Genomic DNA, 20,809 nt, shown 5'->3' on the forward strand with positions numbered 1-20,809 from the left:
CTTGGGATGCTCCCAGCACCATGCCAGTGGGCTCTAGAGAGGCTTCAGAGCACCTCATGGGCCCAGGGATCAGCTGGCCTGGAGGTACCCAGCTCTTCACGTGCCCCTTATCCCCCTCTCTCACCAGTTGACCGCTCCTTGCAAAACCTGTCCCTGGCTCAGTCCCTCTCCCTGAACCTGAAGAACCACTACAGCCTGGACGTCCACCTCCCGTCCACCTCCAGCCCCGCCAGCATCCTGGGCAGCCCAGTGGCCCCCGGCTCGCTGCCCGCTCTGGCTGCCGGGGACTCCTACCTCAACCTCGTCACCCTGGAGAGGGGCAGCCACCACTACGGCAGCAAGGACGGGGACGAGTGCCTGGCGGTGCTGGAGGGGCAGGAGGGGCTCAGCCGGCGCGTGGAGGGCTCGGAGATCAGCGAGTTCGCTCTGCTCAACGGGAGCAGCCGGCAGAAGGTGGACGATACTGACCGAGGGAATGAGGACAGGTAGGATGTACCACCCGCGTCTCGTGTTGGCTGGAGCAGGAACATCCCAAGCAAACCCTCCTGCTCCCCTCACTGCCCCGGCAGAGCTTCCACTGCCATGTTTCAAAGGGCTCGCAGCAACAAAAGCTGGGGAGGACGAGCTGTGGTCTGGGACTTGGGGGCAGGGACCAGGCACTGTCTCATGGGCAATAAGGTGGTGCAAGGAACCCACCGTGTCCCCCTGTGGGGCCACTGCCTGCCCTGCTCCTGTCCCCCTGCCATGTAGTGGTCATTCCACATCACCTCACCCCAGCTCCAACGTTTGTAGGTGATGAGTTGCGCAGATGGAGCCAAGCAAAGGTCTTTCAGAGAGCCAGGGGCAGCCAGCCCAGTCCCTCCGCACTGGTAAGTGCTTGCCCATCACCTCCCATCTTTGCTTTTGCTTTGCAGGCGGCCGCAGCCCATTCCCAAGCTCAACCCGCCACCCCCCATCCTGCGCAAAAGGTCAAGCAAGACGTCCCCGAGCCTGGAAGTGGAGGTGAAGCCCGAGAGCGCTGCCCACATGAACCTGCCCAGCACCAGCGTCTCCAACCTCACCAGCATCGCTGCCAGCTCCCTCACCCTGTTGGACTCGGAGGCGAGGACTCCTGTGCGGAGCGCTGCCCCCAGCGCAGAGCCCGGCCCTGCTGGCACCGGCCAGCGCGCCCTGGGCAAGGACAGGACTGGAGAGAGCACGCAGATGTCCCCCCTGGCCAGCAGCTGTGACCCTGCAGCCCACGAGGCCCTGGCTGCCCTGGCCAGCCCCACGGACAGCTCGCTGCCCCTCTCCTCTGCAGACGACACCTGCTTGCACATCAGCTTCTCGGAAGATGAGCTGCTTGAACCAGAGCTGGATGCTGCTGGGGGCACCAGCAGGGTCCTCACTTAGCGGGACCACAGGAGGTGGCAGCTGCCTGGCAGGGAGCCCCAGCAGCTCCATCCACGCTGCTCCACCAGCCCGTGTTGGGATCGAGGGCCTCCGCGTCCTGGCTGGGAGGCAAATCCCTTTGCTGTCCCCGTCCCACATATCAGCTCCCCTTCCACGCACCGCGCTGCCACCCAGGATGCGACCTGCCCAGCCCCTGTCCTCGCTCTGTACCAGCTCACACTACCCTCCCGCTGACCCCCGCCTCTCGGACACTACCCATCCCTGCTCACACAGCCAGGGCTGCCGCAGGAGGTCCCTGCCTCCACGCAGCTCTCTCCTCTGCTGCCTGGAAGAGGCACATTCCAGGTTTGTCTCCACATCCCTTCTGGCTGCCAGGCGGTTGCAGGCAGCCCTGTCCCTCCCGCAGCCACTGCCATCGCCTGCCAGGCAGCTCGGGAGAGCAAGGAGCCCCCCTGCTTTGTCCCCACACAGCAAAACCACCACTGCCTCCCTCCACAGGTGCCTTTTCCCGTGCTCCAGCATCCACTGCCCGGGCAGTCTGTTCCCCCCTCCAGAGGCCACTAACGGGGTGCAGGGCTGGCCTGGGGCGCTCGCAGCTGCAGCGGGTGCCCCCCAGGGAAGGTGCTTCCCGCATCTTGGGCTGGGAGAACCCTCCCGTGCCTCTCCAAGCTGCTGGGGGCTGCACGCAGAAGGCTGCTTTATCTCACTGATTTTAGGGTGTTAGGATGTGGTTTGGGTTTGATCTCAGAAGCAAGAGGGTCCTGAGATGAGTTAAGGTTTAAGGAAGAAGCCCAGCCTGGGTGAAGGGCCACGTGTCCTCTCCAGCCCAGGCGGGTTTTGGGGAGCTACCCGAGGAGATGCTCCTCCACCTGGATTGCTGGCCAGAGGGTGTTGGGAAAGTGTTGGAGGGTTGAGTTGGGCAAGTGTCTAGTGGAAATGGAGATTTGGAGCAGCCGCACTGCCAGCTCCCGCAGCAGAGGAAGGGAGGGACGGGACTCGCGCCCCAGAGCCAGCCGCCGCGATGCTGGAGCTGCCAGGGGAGGGCTGGCAGCATCACCGCTGGGGAGCAGGGCTGGGGGCTTGTAAAGCTGCGGCTGGGCTGTCCCATAGTGTGGTAGAGACAGCCCAGCCCGACCCTAGGGATAAAGTTCGCTGCAGTTTGGTAACTGTCTTTTAAAGAAAAGAAATAAAGGTGTCAGATTTGCAGAGGTGGTGCTGTGGTCTCTGCCCCAGGGAACCCCCAGCCTCCGATTAGGGACCCCAGGGTGTTCCCAAAGGGGAAAGATCATTGCTGGGAATGAAGGCTGCCCTGTGCCCTCCCCATACTGCAGCTCTGGTTCAAACACGGGGCCCAGCAGCCCCGTCTGCTCCCCTCGCAGGGACAGCAGGAGCTCCTGCGTCCCCACGGGCGATGCCACGCAGGGGACACGTTCCTCGGTCAGGGATGAGGCCCACATCCAACACACCCCCTGCTCGCACCGTGCACGGCCCCAAACGCAGCCCCTTTGCCTTTTCTTGTCCCCATTTCTGCTCTGGGCACACAGGATGAGGGAACCAGGCAGGGAGGAGGCGCATTGCAGGGAGTCGGCAAAGCCCGATGCTGTGAGATGGGATGGGGCTGAGACCCTCCAGGGGCTGCCCGGAGCTGGGAGGTTGCAGAGACCCCTGCCCTTTGCAACCTCCTGGCCCCGGCTCCTCGAAGGTGAAGAGGGAAATCATAGAATCACCAAGTTGGAAGAGACCCACCAGATCATGGAGTCCAACCATTCCCGTCAACCACTAACCCATGTCCCTCAGTGCCTCGCCCACCCGTCCCTTAAACCCCTCCAGGGAAGGGGACTCAACCCCCTCCCTGGGCAGCCTCTGCCACTGCCCAGTGACCCTTTCCGTGAAAAATCCAGCACATGAATCCAGCACAGAGGCTCCAGGATGGACCAGAGCCCCGTGTGACTGTCCCCAAATCCAGGACGGGGCTCCCCAGCCCAGCAGGGCAGATGGACCCAGCACCCAGTGGGGGTCTCAGGGTCACCCCCATCGTTCCAGCGGAGGAGCCGGGAGCCCTTTCCGCAGGGCAGCGCAGACATCTGCCGGGGGTGCTGGGAGGGGGCACTTCCAGCCCAGCGTCTTATTATGCTTCCTTCATGGGAAAGAAACTTTTTCCTTTGCTGTCTGGTAAGCTGCTAGCAATCATCAGGCAGGCAGGTGGTAAAGATTCATATCCATCAAACAATGCCATTTAGTTTGTAACCTGTGACTAAATCTGGTGTTAGCTTTAATTTCAGAGTCTGCTTTAGGGCTCGCTTGTTAATCTCTATGCAAAGCAGATGAAATGAATATGCAGCATTTTGGATGTAATTGTACGGCTTCAATTCAGCACTATAATTTTCCAAACAGGATCTTGCAATCAAGCTTCTATTCATTAGTGTATAAACAATTTAGTTTCTCAGCTCTCCAGTATGCCAATCATCTCAATGGAGTGAGCATCTCCAACAAAAAGAGGAGGAAAGTTTCCTTTGTGTAATAGAGGTAAAAGTTGCTCTATACTTCAGACAATTCCCACCCCGCACACCCAGGCTGTTCCTACGGAGGCAGCCGGATCCCGGTCCCCCACGGCACCGAGCGGCTGCGAGCGGCACCCAGCAGGGAGACACCCCAGAAATTCCACATGCGAGACTGCAGTGGATGAGCCTGGACCTCGCAGGACGAGGGCACCTTGGAAAGGTGTGACCAGGTGGTAGCATCGCCCAGTGATGCTCGGGGGTCCCCAGGGAGAGCAGCCCGTGTCGCTGGGGAGGGAACAACCACCCCAGCCACGCACCCATCTCCCCAGCATCCTCAGAACAGGGCACCAGGACACCCCTCAGCCTGCTTCAAGGGCAGATCCTCCACGAGGGATGAGTCCAGGCTGGCACAGGGGTTGGTGAGGGTCAAGTTTCTGTTTTGGGAGCTCAACCCCGTCCTGGCCGGGTGATTTTCTCAGTGCGGACCGAGGGATGCTGAACGCGTGCCTCCAGCACCCAGGCGCATCCCCATCCCTCCGCACCCCTCACGGCTCCTCGGCGGCGAGGAGGGACCCGCCGAGAGCCTCGACAAAGGGAAGCGCCGTCGTCGGAGCCGCTCAGCGCGATCTCCCGTTTCCAAATGAATATCGACAGCGCTAATTACAGGCCGCCATGCAGACAGCTTATTAGCTTGTCACAAAAAGACGGTATTGAACTCAAAGCCCGCGGTATTCACAGTGCGCAGCAAGACGCTCCCCAGACAGCACAGCGAACCAGGCAGGCGAACAACCTCTAGTAAAACTAATTACTTCCTGATTGTCTACGGCCACCCACTGGGTATAATAGTATAGACTAAATTTGGCATATACATAACTAAGCACTCAGCACCAATTTGGCGTACAATAATCATCCTCTGTGTTGCATAATTAAAATCTGATCACTTGGGATAATTATTTCATATTCCCGGTGTCGGGTGGGGATTGCAGGATGCCGCACGGCCGCGAGACCCACGGGAGGGACGTTACGGCCCCGGGGACGGCGAGCGGCCAGCTCAGCGGGTGCCAAGAGCATCGCGACGCACCAGTCGTGGAGGAGCTGGAGTCCCCCTAGCTCTGTCCCTCCACGGCGATGAGTCGGTGCCGAGCAGCGGGCAGGACGATCCGCACGCGGGACGCCCCGTCCCCGAGCAAACGCTTCCCAGCGTGACCTTCGCAAGGCGGCCGCTGCCCCGCTGCCACCCGGCCCCATTGTGCTCGCGTGCCTGCTAAAGGCGTTTGGAAAGACGCGGCAATAAAGAATAAAAAAAAAAAAAATAATCAAGTGGAACGTGTGTGTCTAATCCATTAGCTTCCTCTGGTGGCTCCCCAGGGCCCGGGCGAAGAGGAGAAAGAATACGTGGATATTGCACGCGCCCTGGCACCTCGTCCCCGGGCCAGCCCTGCCGCGGGCTCATAAATCACAGCGGGCGACGGCGTTTCACAGCTCGCTTCCCAGCCAGGATATGGCCATTCCTGCTGATTACGCGGCCGGCGCGCGGGGGAAGCTGCATCTCCCACTTCCAGGAAGGGAGGCTCCGCAAGGAAAGCGCATTGATAAAAAGAAGAACGAAATCAGCTTTGTTCACGTTGCGAATCTCCCATTGTTCCCGCTGCGGCCGTCAGCCCTCGCTGGAGAAAGTATTTCCTCAGCGATAAATCTCCTGGGCTCCTCGCAGCCCTCGCCTTGGCACCGGACCCTCCTTGGCTTGTTTTGCGAGATAAAGCGGCTTCGGCCGCAGCTGCCCCGTGGGACGTGCCGGGGAACGCGAGGGTGTGATTTGAGGGGACAAGGGACACCCCTGGGGCAATGATGGGTGGCTGGGGCCCATCCTTGGGTCTCCAGCCGCGGACACACCCCAGGATCTGCACTGCTGTCCCCAAAGGCTCCTCTCTGCTCCCATCCCGCTGTCCTCCCTGCCGGCACAGCCCCGCGCGGCCCATGGAAAGCAAGTCCCAGCAGGGCCACGCTAACGCAGAGCCGGCAGCAGCCACGCACTTGAAATACGGGAGTCCGGCTGACAGTCGTACAAGAAAAATAGATCAAGTTCCCAAGAAAATAGAGGCAAGCTGATCTGATTTTCATCAGCATCTTCAGCTGCCTTTTGGGAAGCCCCAGCCTGCTCCTCATTCCTGCTCTCCACATTACAAACCACTTAATTCCTTGTTGCTTTGGAAACCCTCATAAAGACCCTCTGCACCCCCCAAAATAACGAGCAACAGATGCTGCTTTGACCTCAGCAACTTCCTGGAAACATACATTTGTCAAAATAAAAATAAGAAGATTAATGTAGGGAAGGCTCTTAAATTATAAGGAAAGAGCAGACGGAGCCCGGCCGGGGCCTCGAACAGCGGAGGGACGCAGGGAGGGGGAGCAGCCCCTAAGGTCCCCCTGCCCACTTTGGGGACACTCACGGGACACCCCAACACCACAGGGACCCTGCGCGGCCCCAGCACCCTGCCTGGAGGGGCTTTGATTCCACACCATAAATCCACAGGCTCATTTCATGGGGGCTTGTAAAGCGGGTTGAGAATAAACGTGAAAATGGAGGCGTTGGGGCAGGAGGCGATGCCCTTGGCAACACACATCGTGCCAGGGGCAGGCTTGGTTCTCATCCCTCCCATGTTTCTCAGGTCACAGGAGTCACTGCTTTCTTTTACACAGTTTTAAGCCCCCTTTCCTTGTCCCACAAGGGAAAAGAGATGTGCAAACAAGAGGCAGCCACAAGCTTTTTGGTTTGAGTGCTCCAAGAGCAGCAGGTTTCACCCTTACAGTCTGGCTGCAGCGACCTGGCCCATCCCAGGGCTCAGACAGAGGCACAAACACTCGCCAACAGCACACACGATGCCCAACACCGGACAAGGGCTCCTGTGACAGTCGGTGATGGCCACGCTGGTGAGTGACGCAACCCAAGCCACCCCCTGCACCCCTGAGCCCACAGCACTCACCAGAGCCACAGGCAAGCCAGGAGGCTCCACAGACTCCACGCAGGAGAAGCTGCTTTTTCCTCCCAGCTCTATACAATCAGGCAGAAATGAGCTGCTGGGAAGGGCTTCTCCTTGGCCCGGGGTGCGTGAGGTGGGCTGGTGGTCCTGGGGATTTGGTGCACCTGGAGCAGGAGATTGATGGGCACGTTGGGCATCCCCACCCACCTCCCCACTCCCGTCCTGGCTGCACCCAGCTCCCTGCTGCTTCACGAGGAGACTCGACCGTGGGACAGGAGGGACATCCTTCCCATGAGGGTGTTTCTCCTGGGAACCCCATGACCAGGCTTGGGGTGCACTTGTCTTGGTGAGAGGCTGCAGCGCCCCAGGTCGATGCTGCAGGATGGAGAGCAGAGGACAGTCTGCTGGGGGACCGTCTTCATGCCCACACTGGAGACGCAGCCATGGCACGGGGATCGGCACAGCCTGGCTGCTCCCGTGGTGCTGGGAACGCGGATCCCAATCCAGGCTGGGCCAGGGGCTCTGCGTTCCCCAGCATCAGCCGGGATTCCTGCCGTAGCCATGGCAACGGCCATATACATTTACATATTCTCCCCGTTAATCACAGGGACATCCAGAGCAACTGTCTTCACCGAGGCTGGTTTCCATCCTGCTGAGAGTTCCCCACCTCAGACCCGCAGCCCCATCCCCAGCCCCTGCCCACAGCGGGTGCCGCAGGCAGCTCCCTGCATCCACAGCCCCACGTCATCGCCAACGCTTTCCTGCGAAAGCCGTGGCCAGCGTAGGGCTGTCCCTGAGCCCCACAGGGATCGGCTGGTGGTGCCGTGGGATCCCCCAGGGCAGCTGCTCCGGCTTGGCCCTGGGATCCCTCGCCCCCCTGCGCCTCCTGGTACCTTCAAGGCGCCGATGTGGCAGCTCAGCCGGAGCCAGCGCTGCCCGTGTCCCAGCTCCTGGGTGAAACCCCATCAGGAGGAGAAAAATCAAACCCCTTTGCAGCTCGAGATGTATTTGTCCGACCTCTGTCAGCGGTAAAGGACCTGGAGCAGTTGGATTAGCTGGAGATATCTAGTTACTCCCATCAACTCCCCCTCAGGGGTTTCGGTTCCTAATTTCCTCCACTCACCCACCACAGTCGCCTTTGCCCATCGGCGCTTCGGGACCAGACACAACCCTCCGGTGTGGAGGATGTGAAGGTGGCTGCCTTGTGTGGTGCTTCAGCAACAGCCACGCAGGGAGAGCGTGAACCCCGTGAGAAGGAGGCAAAGCGGCCCCCGTGGAGCACATGCTGGGGGGACATCGCATTTTCCAGAGCTGGCACAGCGGCAGGGCGGCTGTTCCCAGTGTGGAGCAGACCCTGCGGCTCGTGGGAGACAGGGTGAGCGCCCCGCTCGGCCCCTTCACTCTCAAAAATAGAATCCAGGGACTGCAGAGATGCCTCCCCAGCTGGAGCAGAGCTCAGCAGCCCTGTCCACAGCCCACAGGGACCAGCCCGGAGCCAAATCCCTTTCCTAAAAAGACCAGTTAGAGAAATTGGAAGATTCTTCTCCATTAAATACCCTGGAGGTATTTAAAAGATGGGTGGATAAGGTGCTGAGGCACGTGGTTTTGTGGTTGATTGGAATGGTTGGGGCCGTGTGGGTAACGGGGGGAAAGGGCCAGAAAATGACTTTCCATCGCATGAACGAGGGCCAAGAAATTGCCGGTGAGCTTGTTGGTGCCTGCAGGTGCGTGCGGGCGCTGCCAGCTCCTGGCACTGCTGCCAGGGGCCTCCTGTGCCAAGGGATAATGGGAGCCACGCCGGAGCACGGGCACAGCCAGCAGCGCTGGCTTCAACCACGGCGGCGTGTGCCGAGGATGCTGGCTGAGCCCCGGCTGCCTTCTGCCTTCAGCATCGCTCACCCAGAGGATTTCTCCTTGCAGGTTACAGCTGGCAGCACCTCAGGTTTAGCCCTGAGCCAGGAAGGGGCACTGATTGGCTGAGTTACAGGGAGGAGAAAAGCTGTTAGAGGGGATCATTCTGATTAATGGTTCCATTGCAGGGAGCATCACACAGAGCTGTGTCCGCAGCCACGAGCACGGCTGGGGAACAGGACTGGCTCCTGCCACAGGGTGCAGGGAGCTGAGAACTACACAGGGACCTGTGCCCTCTGCTGCCATCTGAGCAACCCAGGGCTGCCCTTGCTCCACTCAGGCCATTGGGCTCTGCAGCATCGCACCCCAGCTGCTCCTGTGCCACAGCAGGAGCTCGTGTCACCACTAGAAGCCCCTTGAGGGACACTTGGTGGCTCTGCCCTCACCCTGAGCTCACAGGGCTCACCGTTCACAACCCTGGGCGCATTTTCTCTGCACGCAGGGTCTGCCGGAGGGCTCGGAGCAGCCCTGCCCCAGCCCAGCACTGCTAGGATTTAAGACCCACCAGTTTCCTCTGCCCTTTCCACCGAACCAACCCGCAGAAAGTTTTATAAACTTGAGGAAACGCGAGTCAAAGCAGAAGGAGGCCAAAGCTGAGCCAAAGCGTGACCTCAGCAACCTCCCCTCTTTGTCCAGCCTGGGACGTCGTTATTATCTGTCAGCATTTGCTGAGCCTCCTCCTTCGGGGGACGCACCAGGCCCTTCCGGAGGAGCGGGGGCCTCAGCACAGCCTGCGCCCCTCTAATGACTCCGTTATCTCTGCCGTTTCCAGCCCCGCTTCCCTCCGGAGGCAGAGGTGATGCCCTCGCTGGGCTGGCAGCACCCCGGCCCGTGCCTGCACAGACACCTCGGGGGACGGATTCCTCCCTCCGGTCTGCGGGGCTGCAGCACGGGGCTCTCCTCGCGCTTGGTGGAAGGGATGAAGGTTGGATGGAGCAGCTCGAGCACTGCTGCAGGTCACAGCTGAGCGTAAAGCTCAGTTCTGCCAACTCATGCCGTCCCATGGATGCTACTCTGATCCTACTCCCACCCATCCCTGATGGAAGGGAAGCAGAGCCTGGCAGAACAGGAGCTGAGAGAAGATGGAGCAGAGTTTGCTGTCTGAAGCGTTAACCTGCCTGTCTGACATGAAGGCAGTGACAGGCAAGGAGTGTTTGGTGCAAAGGAAGGAAATGGAAGAATTAAATCCACAGAACTTCCCTGCTTTTGTTCTCCCTCCCGCCCCCGCTCTTCTCCTTGGCCGCTCGCTCTTCTCGCTGGATGCGTATGGCTTGATACTACCCAAGCAAGCTGGAAACGGGGTGTATCAGCTGAAAGCAATTTACTTTGAAATCCAGCTGCCAGATTTTCCTTCATTTGTTTACTTTTAAATGCTTTTTTAAAAGCCAAAGTACACAAGGCAGCCAAATTGCTGACATGTGTGCCGGGCCGGTACCCCGCAAATGCTGCATTCTTTCATGTCCTCCTGGGCTCAAATCCACTCATGTTTATTTAAAATACATAGAACACTTCAGCACTATTAAAGACCATGTTTTATAGTAAATGGAAAAAGATTTCCTCATGGGCCAAGGGGAGAGGGAAAGAATCGCTTCAGTTCAGTGCTGCACTTTGCCTGCCACCCCAGGGCCCAGCCACCCACCCCCCAACCCAGCCCCAACACTCAGTAGCAGCAGCTGCTCCTCAGGAGCTGCCCGTGCTCTGGGAATTCCAGAGCCAGGTGGACACAGGGCTCCAACGGGGCTTGGACCTTCCTCCCCCATAGATTCATGGGGCAGTTAGCCTGTGACAGCTGAAAGAAACCCCGAGACAGGGCTTGAAGTTATCGAGGTTCTCAGTGGCTTTGGAATCTGGTGGGTGTCACGCTGCTACCTCCACCCACCAGCTTTCAGCTGAGCCCAGAACCCTCTCTCACTGCTTTCCCATGTCTACATGTTAACCCCTCCCAGCCGCTATTCCAGCACACGGGATTTCAAACCTCTGAACCACGGATGCTAAAGCCCTTGGTGTGACCCTTAAACTGTGCGACCCTAACTCTGGGTCCAGGGCAGATCCACAGGAGGCGGTGCGGTGAGACAGCAGTGGGCAGGCAGGCAGAGGTTTGCTGAACGCTGAGATGAGGCAGAGCTGTTCGCTGCACACTACGGACTCACTACAGAGCACACATAACAGCACATCATCTCAAAAATGAGATAAAGATGCTGTAATGGAGAGCAACGAAATATTCCAAGGACAATAACAGCTAAGTGGGACTATCCATGGAAGTAGCCATTCAGATTTTAAGAGCATTGTTAATATGGGCATTTTGAGAAGGACTGAGGGTAGGAGAGGCGTTTCCAGCTAACGCTGCTGTTCCTCAAACCATCCCTCTGTGCTTGACACAAGCTGAACTCGACAGGGTAACGTAAGGATGTGCACCAGAAAGTGAAAATGTCAACAAACAGCAAATAAATCCTGCAGGCTGTTGTCACTGCTCAAGCTTAAAGAAAAGCAGGGAGGCAACATAGAAAGGGGCAAGGAAGAGACTTGTATTTTTAATCAAATGAGCTGCTACCAGCAACACAGTGATGGACACTGGCTTTGTGAAAATGTGTCAGCCAGCCTCTGGCAAAGCTCCTTCCCAACAGAAACCACTAATGATGTAGCCAGAATTGCTCTGGTTTGTTTCCTAGCAAAATGCAAAAGAAAGCAGAAACCTCCACCTATTAACTGTTAATCATTTAGAGTGCAGCACCTTCATAGTTTTACTGTAATTAGCCAGACTAGTAAACCTTCAAAAGGATTCCTTCAGCAGAATCCCAGACCCAGATTATGTCATGCCCTGAACACAACATCCCACAACTGGTTTCACTCATCGTTGGAAGAAACAAAGGCTCTGAGCGATGGATGATGGGGAGCAGAGCAGGCTTTGCAAGGACAAGCACTGTGCACTAGTGCTCCACAAGTTTTGGGGAGTTTTGCTCCTGTAACCGCTTCCCTTGCTGCTGTTTCCCCACATCACTCTGCCACCACAGCACAGAATGACCCCAAGCTGAAAGCAACGGTTTGCCCATAAGGCAAACCTCAGAGACTGAAACCACTCTCCCAGGGTGTGCTCAGGGTGATGATTCTCATCCCCTGTTCCCGAGGCAGCGAGATCTCCAACTGCCTTCCCAATTACAGAGCTGTCCGTCTGCTTGAAGAGCGCAGAAGGGACAGAATTTGTAGAGGAAAGCGTTTCAAACAGCAGGCAGCTGCTGGACTGAGCAGTGAGGGCAGGGCGATGGGCCCACCAGTTCTCTCCCATCACCACACATCATCACTGTGTGTGGCTCCTGCTGCTTGCCCTGGGGAAGGAGAAGAGCGCTTGTCTGCAGCTCTCCTCGAGCCGTGGGTCTGTGCCTGCCGTGGCCCTGCAGAGCTTCCCCTAAGACTCCTGAAGGCACTTTACAAGGACAAAGACAAGTAAACAGGCAGGGACAGCTTTGCTGGGTGGAACCACCCCATCGCCCAGGGCACAGAGGGAAGTGACATGCCCCAAGGCCACACAATAAGACAGTGACAGGCAGGAAAGGGAAGCTGGGTTGCTTGTCCCCCAGTGCAGAGCTCTACCCTCCAGATCGTGCAACTCTGGTGTTGCTCTGTTCTCTCCAACGTGCTGTTGTAGAAGACTGAAAACAAACACATGAAAGCCTGTAACAATAAAGAGCCCAATAATTGATAGTAAGGACTCCAGCAGCTGTAGGGAGCCAAAAGCTCCTTGGAGGGGGTTGGATGGAAGCTGAGTTTCCCTCCCTGCTTGTATTGTATTTCTTTCCTCTGCCAAAATGTGCTTCCTGAGTCTTGGGCAGAGCTCTCTGCTGCTGACCCTCACCTTCCTCTGTTTAGCCTGGAGCACAGGGTTGCCACGAGCGCCTGAGGCCGCGCCTGGGGACAGGCAGAGCCTCCCGCTGCGTGCACATGGCCAGGGTCAGGCCTGCTGTCAGCAGCTTCCTGCAAACCAGAGCCAAGTCAGGCCACACCTGACTGCGTCCCGCAGGAGCTGCCGGGCACAGCTCAGCCGCAGAAGCCTGGAGACAGCTGGAGGGGCGGTGGGGAGATGGTTGCAATCGGTGTGATTCTCATTTAAGGGCTCCATCCAGTTCTTCTCTCCCAGATAAAGATGGGTCAGGTTCCACTCTCCACACAGCTGTAAAGGGGAGGCAGCGAGAACAAAGCAGAGGTCAGGCTGAGCTCTAACCAAAGGGGTAATTCTGACTCCATTGAAATTCTCACTCCCGTTTGCATGGAAGCAGAAGGCTGTGCTTCTACTTATAAAGAGCTGAACCACCCTCAGGGTGACTCATAGCCCTTAACAGAGCTGCCATGCTGATTTTACAAATATTAGAGAAATGCCTCAGAGACAGTGTTTTGTGTGGTTTAACCTATCAACTTGGGAGCAGACCCATAGCTATTTTATAAAGCTCCCCTTCCCTGTACTTTATTTCTTTCTTGGTACCAGAATCGGAGCCAAAGCTGAGCTTAACAAAGCAACAGGCATGGTCGTTCTTCCCAGCCCTCATTTCCCCTGGTGAGAGAGGAGAAATTAATTTAAACCGTATCAAACCAGCAAAAGCTGTTCACCATTTTGTGCTGCAGAACACAGGGTGAACAGAACACTCACTCGAACCGTCTGCATTTACCAGCCCAGCCAAGAGCACAGGAACGCACAGGTTGGAATCCTTTTAGTTTATTGTTCTGTATTTTCTCAGACCTCCCTTTGCTGTTTCTGTACCACACTCAACCACACAGAAGGTGCCCTAGAACAAATTCAGACCAAGTCTCCAGCTGGAAGGGCTCACATGAAAACCATACCCACAAAACTATTAGCAGAAGGGCAAGGTTACATTACTAAGACCATTTGATAAGATCATGTCTGTTCCTAATAAAAAGAAATAATGTGCTCTTATATTAAGTTAAATATTGCAGTTAACCTGCTCCCCATGTTTGCCTCACACCGCTAGCACTGGCCCTCCAGGTTCAGAACTGTCCTGTTCTCTGCAGCACCAGGGACACCCCCTTTATGAATTCACAGAAGCAAACATTATTTACACTTGGATTTCCACCTCCATTTACTTTGGCTCTGCCTTAACCTCCTTAAGTCACATCAAGTGTGATTGAGGAGATAAAGTTTTCAAACCATTTCTCTTCTCACTCTATACTTAATTCAAGTCTACATACGTAGGAAAAATCAAGTTGAGTCAATGTTAAAATGAGTTTTGTAGGAAAGACAAAACACCTAACTAAGCTTCCAACAGCAATACCAAAGTAGCCTACGGCCTTTCATAATGGCAAAATCTTCACACAGATGCCCAAGATCAGCTTAACTGCAGCCACAAGAGGGAGTCTTCAATCTCCTATTAATAACCAGATGGATTATCATTTCAAACCACTTCTAGTACAAGAGCAGACAGCAAGCTTTCAAACGGATTTCAAAGTTATCCTGAGATCCAAATTCTTCTCTGGCTTTATAAGAGTATCCTCATTCTGAAGGTAAAGGTTCTTTAAAATTATGACTCTTGGTATACAGCTGCATGTTTTCCTTTTCCTAAGGGAGGCGGGGCATGGAATTACCCTATTTATGCATTCTAGAACCATAATGCAGTTGAAGGCAGAGGAAGAGGAGAATGTGAATGGGTTTGGCCCTGGCCAATCTCAGTTTGTAAATGCTCGAAAGGCTAGTTTTGCCTGAACTGATTTCTGGGAATGTCTTTTTCAGCAGGGAAAGGAATATAGATTAAACAACAGATTTAGGAGACTGGCATTTATACAACAGAATTATGAACCTGGCCAGAGAGCTAAACAAAGCCAGTTAATTCCCATGACTTGCTCAGATTTGGCGGCTGTAAGCAGAGTGTTTGCTACTGTTGGACTCCCAGCCTTTTTAGCTGACAGTCCACCTCTTCTCCAGCCCTTTTGCCTTGGGAGTTAAGCAGAACCATTTCAGACCAGGCTATGTCAAACTGCCAGGTTATCTTGGAGGCAAACTCTCTCTTCAGCAGGATGCTGTCACGCCACACAATTCTCCTGTGCCAGAAACGCATGCACCTACCTTCCTTAATGTAATTTCTACTCTAGGATTTTACTCTTCCCACCCATCACCTGAAAGGAGTAGGTTCTGTCTAATCTAACCCATGGTGGAGCAAGCTACCATGACACTTCATGTTTTGTTAATTTGACACGTGATTAGAAGCTCTGGCAGAGCCAAGAACCTACAACATAACAAAAAACGCTTCTCGCATTGCCGGTAAAATATCTGTGTTGAATCTGTACACGTCTGCTCTGCATCTGCCAAAAAAATGTCAAGATACATTCCTCAAATATACTTTTATGGTCTTTACTCAGTCTTGATAGTCACTTGTTCTAAAGTTTCCAAGAAAACAGCTCCAAAGGGGGCAGCTATGTTAGAGCCACACAATTTTGAACAGAAATAGCTACATACAGGCACTGTCCGAAGCACCAAGAAACAGACCTCTTGCAACACTTTTTTGCAGGGATTTAGCCAGGAGACAAAAACAAGTAGCAATTATCTCAGAGACATTAATAAAATAAGTGCTTGCAGTACAGCTGAATTCTACTTGACTTTATCATTCATTGTCCTCCTCTGCTAATGTGAAACCATTACTGGATCAGTCACCTCTAAGGCAGAGGATTCAGTTGTCACCAAACAGACAAACAATCCTAAACCTTTGAGGCTGCAACAAAAATCACTATTTTTTTTTTGCTTACAGTACTAGCCAACTTAAGGGTGGGGTTCTTAACATGCTGTTTAAAAAAAAAATTGTCCCTGTAGTTATGCATGTCATTCTTTTCAGAAGCAATTTATTGGGAAAAATACTCTTTAATTATGATTAGGGGCTGATGACTGGAATGCCCATCCCTGTTCATTCAAAAGCAGCTGTTCAGCAGCATGATGCTTCATACATTATGCTGACAATAGTAAATTATTAGCAAAACATAGTAAGTAATATCTAAAAAGTCTTTCTGCGCGGTTGTCCAACTGTTGGACTAGGTCAGCAACAAAAGATCAGATGTGACACGTGTTAACATCCCAGAACAATTTATGTTCTACTTGGCCAAACGTCATTTCACTCACTCAGCTGAATGCAATTAGACCTCAAGCTTCTCCCAATTTCAGTCGCTGCAGGAAAGAGGCTATCATGGCTGCTCTGAAATGCTGGCAGAGGTCTGGAAGTAGAAATTGCAAAGGTGCACACCATTTTGCAGATTTAGACACTACGATCTGCACATTAAAATGCAAACACCTATGCCATAGCACCTGCTTTGAGTTTCAGTCATCATACACAAGCAGAAAGCAGCAAGAACCCATGAGCCACACAGCACAAGCTATTTTTAGACAAATGTTATACAACTTTCCCTGTAGTTCCATGGATCAGAAACATATGCTGCAGCTACAGACCCAGAACAGTACAATCCTACCACAAGCAAGATGATAAGCCTTCAGATCCTGACAACAGCAAGGCTACTCAAGAAGCAAAGCACTGTTCAAGTCTTTCCTATGGTTCACGCGACACGGCCTGGCCCAGAGCAAGTTAAACTGCACATGCTTTGTGAAAATAGGTTCATCTAATTTCTTCTTATTCTGAAAAGGTTTTTGCTGTTGGGTGAAAGTGAAGGAAAGGCTAGATCTACTTCCTCTGGCATGTGACTTTTAGATACTGGAGATAAAGAAAGCCCATTTACTCCTCCTCTATTAAAAAGAATATCACAGTGAAACAAATTACTCAAGTCAGGGCCTTGAGATAGAAGACAAGCCACCTTCTTATACTGCTTTTGGAGACAGTTTTTCCCCAAAAGTGTTGACAATTTATTGTGATTTTTCTGACAAAATAAAAAAACAAATGGAAGCCAATAACCTAGCTACACAAGGAGTAACTTCATGCCCAGCAAAAGCCACAGATTCAGGCTAAATCCTTGCTCCAAGACAGGTTTTAGGTTAAACCCATACGCAAGGAGTCCCTTCGAAAAAACTGCACAATCATCAGCTGCAAGACTAAAGGAAGACACTAACGACTTGTGTGTTCCCAAGGTTTCCTTGATCCAAGTCACAGTGTTCTCAATATGTAAATAAAGCAAGCCTCACAACAGCTTTTGATTGTCTGAAGCAGAAGTCAACAACTCAAGCTAGATTTATACCCATCTCTGACAAGCCTGGTAGCCACTACCAAACAACTGAGATTAAGATGGTCCTAAGGGCTATAGGACCGCAGAGTGCACGTGTCCAACAGGCAAATACATTTTCTTAGTTGCTATGATGTACAGTTATGTTTAAAGAAGTCTACTCAGCCACGTAACGGTTCAGGGTTCTTTAATTATTGCAGTTATACCCAATGCTTACTGTATAATTTACATTTCCAAGCAATACATCCTTGCCCTTTAGTACAGTTACCAGGACCAGAAGAAGAGCCTACTGCCATAAGGAGAAGGCTTCAGCTCTCCTTCAATGGGTGGATTGGGCTCTGGCCTACCTCTAGAGTGGTAGGGGTTCTCCGGCAGAGGACGGTCTGTCTTCACTTTCGTGACCTGGAAATCAAAAAGAGGGAATGATATGACCTCTCAGTTTTCAATAGAAAAGCTAGATTGAGTCAAAACTTAAAGGAAGAACTGCCAAACGACGCCAAGGACACACAGCTGGTCTGATGAGAGCTCCCATCTCCACAGCACTTCCAAGAAAAAGGAAGAGTAAGAACATTTCACTCATAACTACAGAGTAGTTCCACACGCGTGAGCTTCGCTCCTAAAGGAAAGGCCTCTGCACTAGAATAAGCAAAAATAACAGTAAGTGGATCTGCCTAAGAAAGTGCAAGGCTTCTCCAAAAGCTACCCCAAAGAACACCGACAGAATCTTGGCTTCCTAGTGAAGTCCACAAACTTCCAGTCTTGAGTTCATGAATCATCTTCTGGCTGGGAGAAGAGTTCGAGATCTGGTCTGGACAACACATTCACAAGAAGGGAGAGAAGAGTCTGGCTATTTGATCAAAAAGGGATGAAGTTACCTTAGAGAGCTGTCCCAGATCAGGTCTCACCCAACCCAGCTTCTCTAGCACACAGTCATCAAACACTGCCTGCTGCTTCCGGCATCGACGCAGCTGTTGCATGTTGGTATAGTCAATGCACGTCCAGTACTCGGTAAACGGCTCCGCACAGTGTGCCTTGATCTTCCTGGGAGAGACAGCAGAAAGAACATGGTCAGCAAGTGTGTAGCTTTAATGTTTCTCCCCCCTACCCTCTCCAACTTGAACTTGTGATGAAGTGATTTTGTAGCTTAAAGTTCTCAGCAAAGTCTGAAGTCTTCAGAAACATCAACATACGAAGCAACATTGAACAGAAATTGATACCAAACGGCAGTAAAATTTATATCACTGTAGTTACAAGTAGGGATAGCAGTAACTCGACCGATTTGTGGAAGGTTTTCTGGCTAGGCAGGTGGGTGTACACGGTTTCCCCAAACAAGATGCTTGTTTGCCAAGTAACATGGCATACGATAGACAACACTCCAGGGCTTCCAGATTAATTTGGCGTCTTAAGCTCAAGAAGACATGCTTAGGATTGAAGTTTCTGATTATATACTGGAAGCAGACATGCTTTGAGCTAATTAAACTATGCCTTCGTTAGCAACTTGAGAACACGATACTGGCATATGCCTTGATGTACATTTACGGTCACGAGAGGTACAGAGTGACTCAAGCTTTCTCAGCAGGTACACCTGTGAAACAGCAGACAGTGCAAAGTTTAGGTCAGTGTTCTGAATCTCATGATACAGGTGTCAGATGCAGATGCTGCAAGCCTTTCATACACCCAACATTCCTTTGCTAAACTGACAGAAATCAGGGATGCCTGTGCTGGAGCAGAGGCCATAGAGTTTTGTATGAATGAATAAACTGATGTACAAATGAATAAAACACAACAAAAAGGGCACAGCCTCATTAAGAGTTGAAGTTTAGGAAGCAAGAATAAACTTGAGGGCTAGGATGGTGGCAGCATTTCAGACTATCATAGAATGGTTTGAATTGGAAGGGACCTTTACAGCCCATCCAGTCCAACCCCCCTGCAGTGAGCAGCGACATCTTCAACCAGATCAGGCTGCTCAAAGCCCCATCCAGCCTGACCTTGAATGTTTCCAGGAATGGGGCATCTACTATGTCTCTGGCCAGCCTGTGCCAGTGTTTCGCCAACATCAGCATGAAAAATTTCTTCCTAGTACTTAGTCTAAATCTTTCCTCTTTTAGTTTAAAGCCATTACCCCTCAACACGTCTGTCCAGCACACATGATACTTGACACAAGCCATTATGACACAAAAAGTAGTTACTATTACAAAAAGTAGAATAATTTGATTTAATCTAGAGTTAAGTTCACCCCAGTAACTGTGTTTTTTGAAAGTCAGAATATCCCTCTGATAGCGTGCTTGTTTTATAGCATACTTTTTCAAATAGTTTTGTCCAGACACTGTTTCATCTTGTGTTCAGTACAATCTGTGTTAATTTGATAGCATTTAGGGGATCAGTCATCACTTCCAACAGAACCAAGAGTGTAGTGGTTAATGCCCTGAAAAGCCAAACTCAATAATCAATGCCAGTTTGACTATTAAGCAGCTATTCCTTTAATAAACAGCACTGGTGTACACATGTGGTAATCCACCTAATGCGCCCAACTACTGAGACTGGTTACATGACATATATACTGGTTAAACCTACCTATCCATATAGATTCCAAGAAACACTAGTTAAATGTACGTATCCACACAGATTCCCAGAAACCTGTTAGATGTCCATTGTTTTTCCAAGAACTTAGTATTGTAGTTTATTGCCCACATTTGTATGCACACCACAGTTTGTTTGTATCTTCAGAAGCCTCTGATGGTCTTTATCTCATCTCCTTCCTCGCTGCGTCCTTTTAGTGCGCTCAGGTCTGCCCTTTGTTCCAGCTGCAAGACCATCTTTTCAATACTTGATTTGCTCGCTGTTTCAACTAGTAAACAAGCTAAACTCCTGTTACATTCTTCCTAACTGCAAGCCGGCCAAGATTTAGTTCTTACTATCCTTATGGTTGGACTCGATGATCCGGTGGGTCTCTTCCAACCTGGTGGTTCTATGGTTCTATGATTCTATTACCGCTTAAGCTAATCCATTCCCTTAACATAACGATGTACTCCCTCTTTCACAGCGCCTGGAAAAACACCATTTACCTCACACCCACGCCGCACGACCCCACACAAGCCGAGGGGCGCTGGGCCCGGCTCCCAGGCGCTCACCTGAAGAAGTCGAGGGCGCACTGGTTGACCTGCCGTCCCTCCCGCAAGCACCTGCGCGGGTCCTTCTCCTCCCAGCGGCACAGCATGAACTCCTTGTTGGGCCGGTCGCACTGCGCGCCGTAGTGGTGGGCCGCGGCCTTCAGCACGGCCGAGCTGACTCGCACCTGCAGCGGGGGCACAGCGGGCAATGGGGGCGGCGGGGCGGCGCGGGGAAGGGAGGGCGGGGGGGCGGCGGCGGGCGCTCACTCACCTCCGGCACATCGAGCTCCTCCAGGGAGGGCACCTGCAGCGAGCCGGGCATGGCGCCCGCCGCCTCTCCTTGAGCTCCCCTCGGCGCGGGGGCGGCACCGCGCATGCGCGGCGGGCCGGGAGGGGGCGGGGGGGGCCGACTGCGCATGCGCAGTCGGGGAGGGAGGGGGCGTACGGCAACGGGAGGGGTGGGACTTAACGCGCCGCTGACACGGGGCGCGCACTGCGCATGCGCAAGCGGGGAGGGAGCGGGAGCGCCTGGAGGGTGGCGCGACCTGCGCATGCGCATAAAGAGAGGGCGGAGGAGTAAGGCGTCTGACAGCGGGGGTCGCGCTCTGCGCATGCGCAGACAGGGGAGACGGAGCTTGACCGGCTCTCAGCGGATGCGCACTGCGCATCCGCAGAGAGTCGGGGGGGGGGGGGGGGGGGGTGTGTGTGTGTGTGTCGCGCACCGCGCATGCGCAGTCGGGGCCCGAGCGCCGTCGGG

The 20,809-nt window shown here is 53.4% G+C and overlaps 3 protein-coding genes across 3 annotated transcripts in view; 2 read left to right on the top strand and 1 right to left on the bottom strand.

Annotated features, from left to right (window-relative positions):
- The window catches only part of LOC138729280 (carboxyl-terminal PDZ ligand of neuronal nitric oxide synthase protein-like), a 34,671-nt gene extending 32,070 nt beyond the window's left edge, over window positions 1-2,601 (top strand). Inside the window, exons 10-11 of the mRNA XM_069873354.1 lie at window positions 128-485; window positions 915-2,601. Of these exons, the coding sequence (XP_069729455.1) occupies window positions 128-485; window positions 915-1,392 (836 nt within the window). The 3' untranslated portion in view covers window positions 1,393-2,601. The remainder of the gene's footprint in view (window positions 1-127; window positions 486-914) is intronic.
- PTGS1 (prostaglandin-endoperoxide synthase 1) overlaps window positions 1-20,809 on the top strand; it is a 200,637-nt gene that overhangs the window by 97,885 nt on the left and 81,943 nt on the right. The window lies entirely within an intron of this gene.
- On the bottom strand, window positions 17,113-20,441 carry NDUFA8 (NADH:ubiquinone oxidoreductase subunit A8). Its single transcript, XM_069873564.1, has 4 exons — window positions 20,324-20,441; window positions 20,074-20,237; window positions 17,818-17,983; window positions 17,113-17,344 (listed from the first exon to the last, which is right to left on the bottom strand). The coding sequence occupies exons 1-4, from the start codon at window positions 20,426-20,428 to the stop codon at window positions 17,207-17,209; spliced, it is 573 nt and encodes a 190-aa protein (XP_069729665.1). The 5' UTR covers window positions 20,429-20,441; the 3' UTR covers window positions 17,113-17,206.

Source organism: Phaenicophaeus curvirostris, chromosome 20 (assembly GCF_032191515.1).
Source record: "Phaenicophaeus curvirostris isolate KB17595 chromosome 20, BPBGC_Pcur_1.0, whole genome shotgun sequence".
NCBI classification, from domain to species: Eukaryota; Metazoa; Chordata; class Aves; order Cuculiformes; family Cuculidae; genus Phaenicophaeus; species Phaenicophaeus curvirostris.

Coding starts and splice junctions, on each gene's coding strand:
- NDUFA8 (XM_069873564.1), bottom strand. CDS start 20,428: ATGCGCGGTGCCGCCCCCGCGCCGAGGGGAGCTCAAGGAGAGGCGGCG. Junction 20,238..20,323: donor AGGAGCTCGATGTGCCGGAG/GTGAGTGAGCGC, acceptor CCCCCGCTGCAG/GTGCGAGTCAGCTCGGCCGT. Junction 17,345..17,817: donor ATCTGGGACAGCTCTCTAAG/GTAACTTCATCC, acceptor TTTGATTTCCAG/GTCACGAAAGTGAAGACAGA.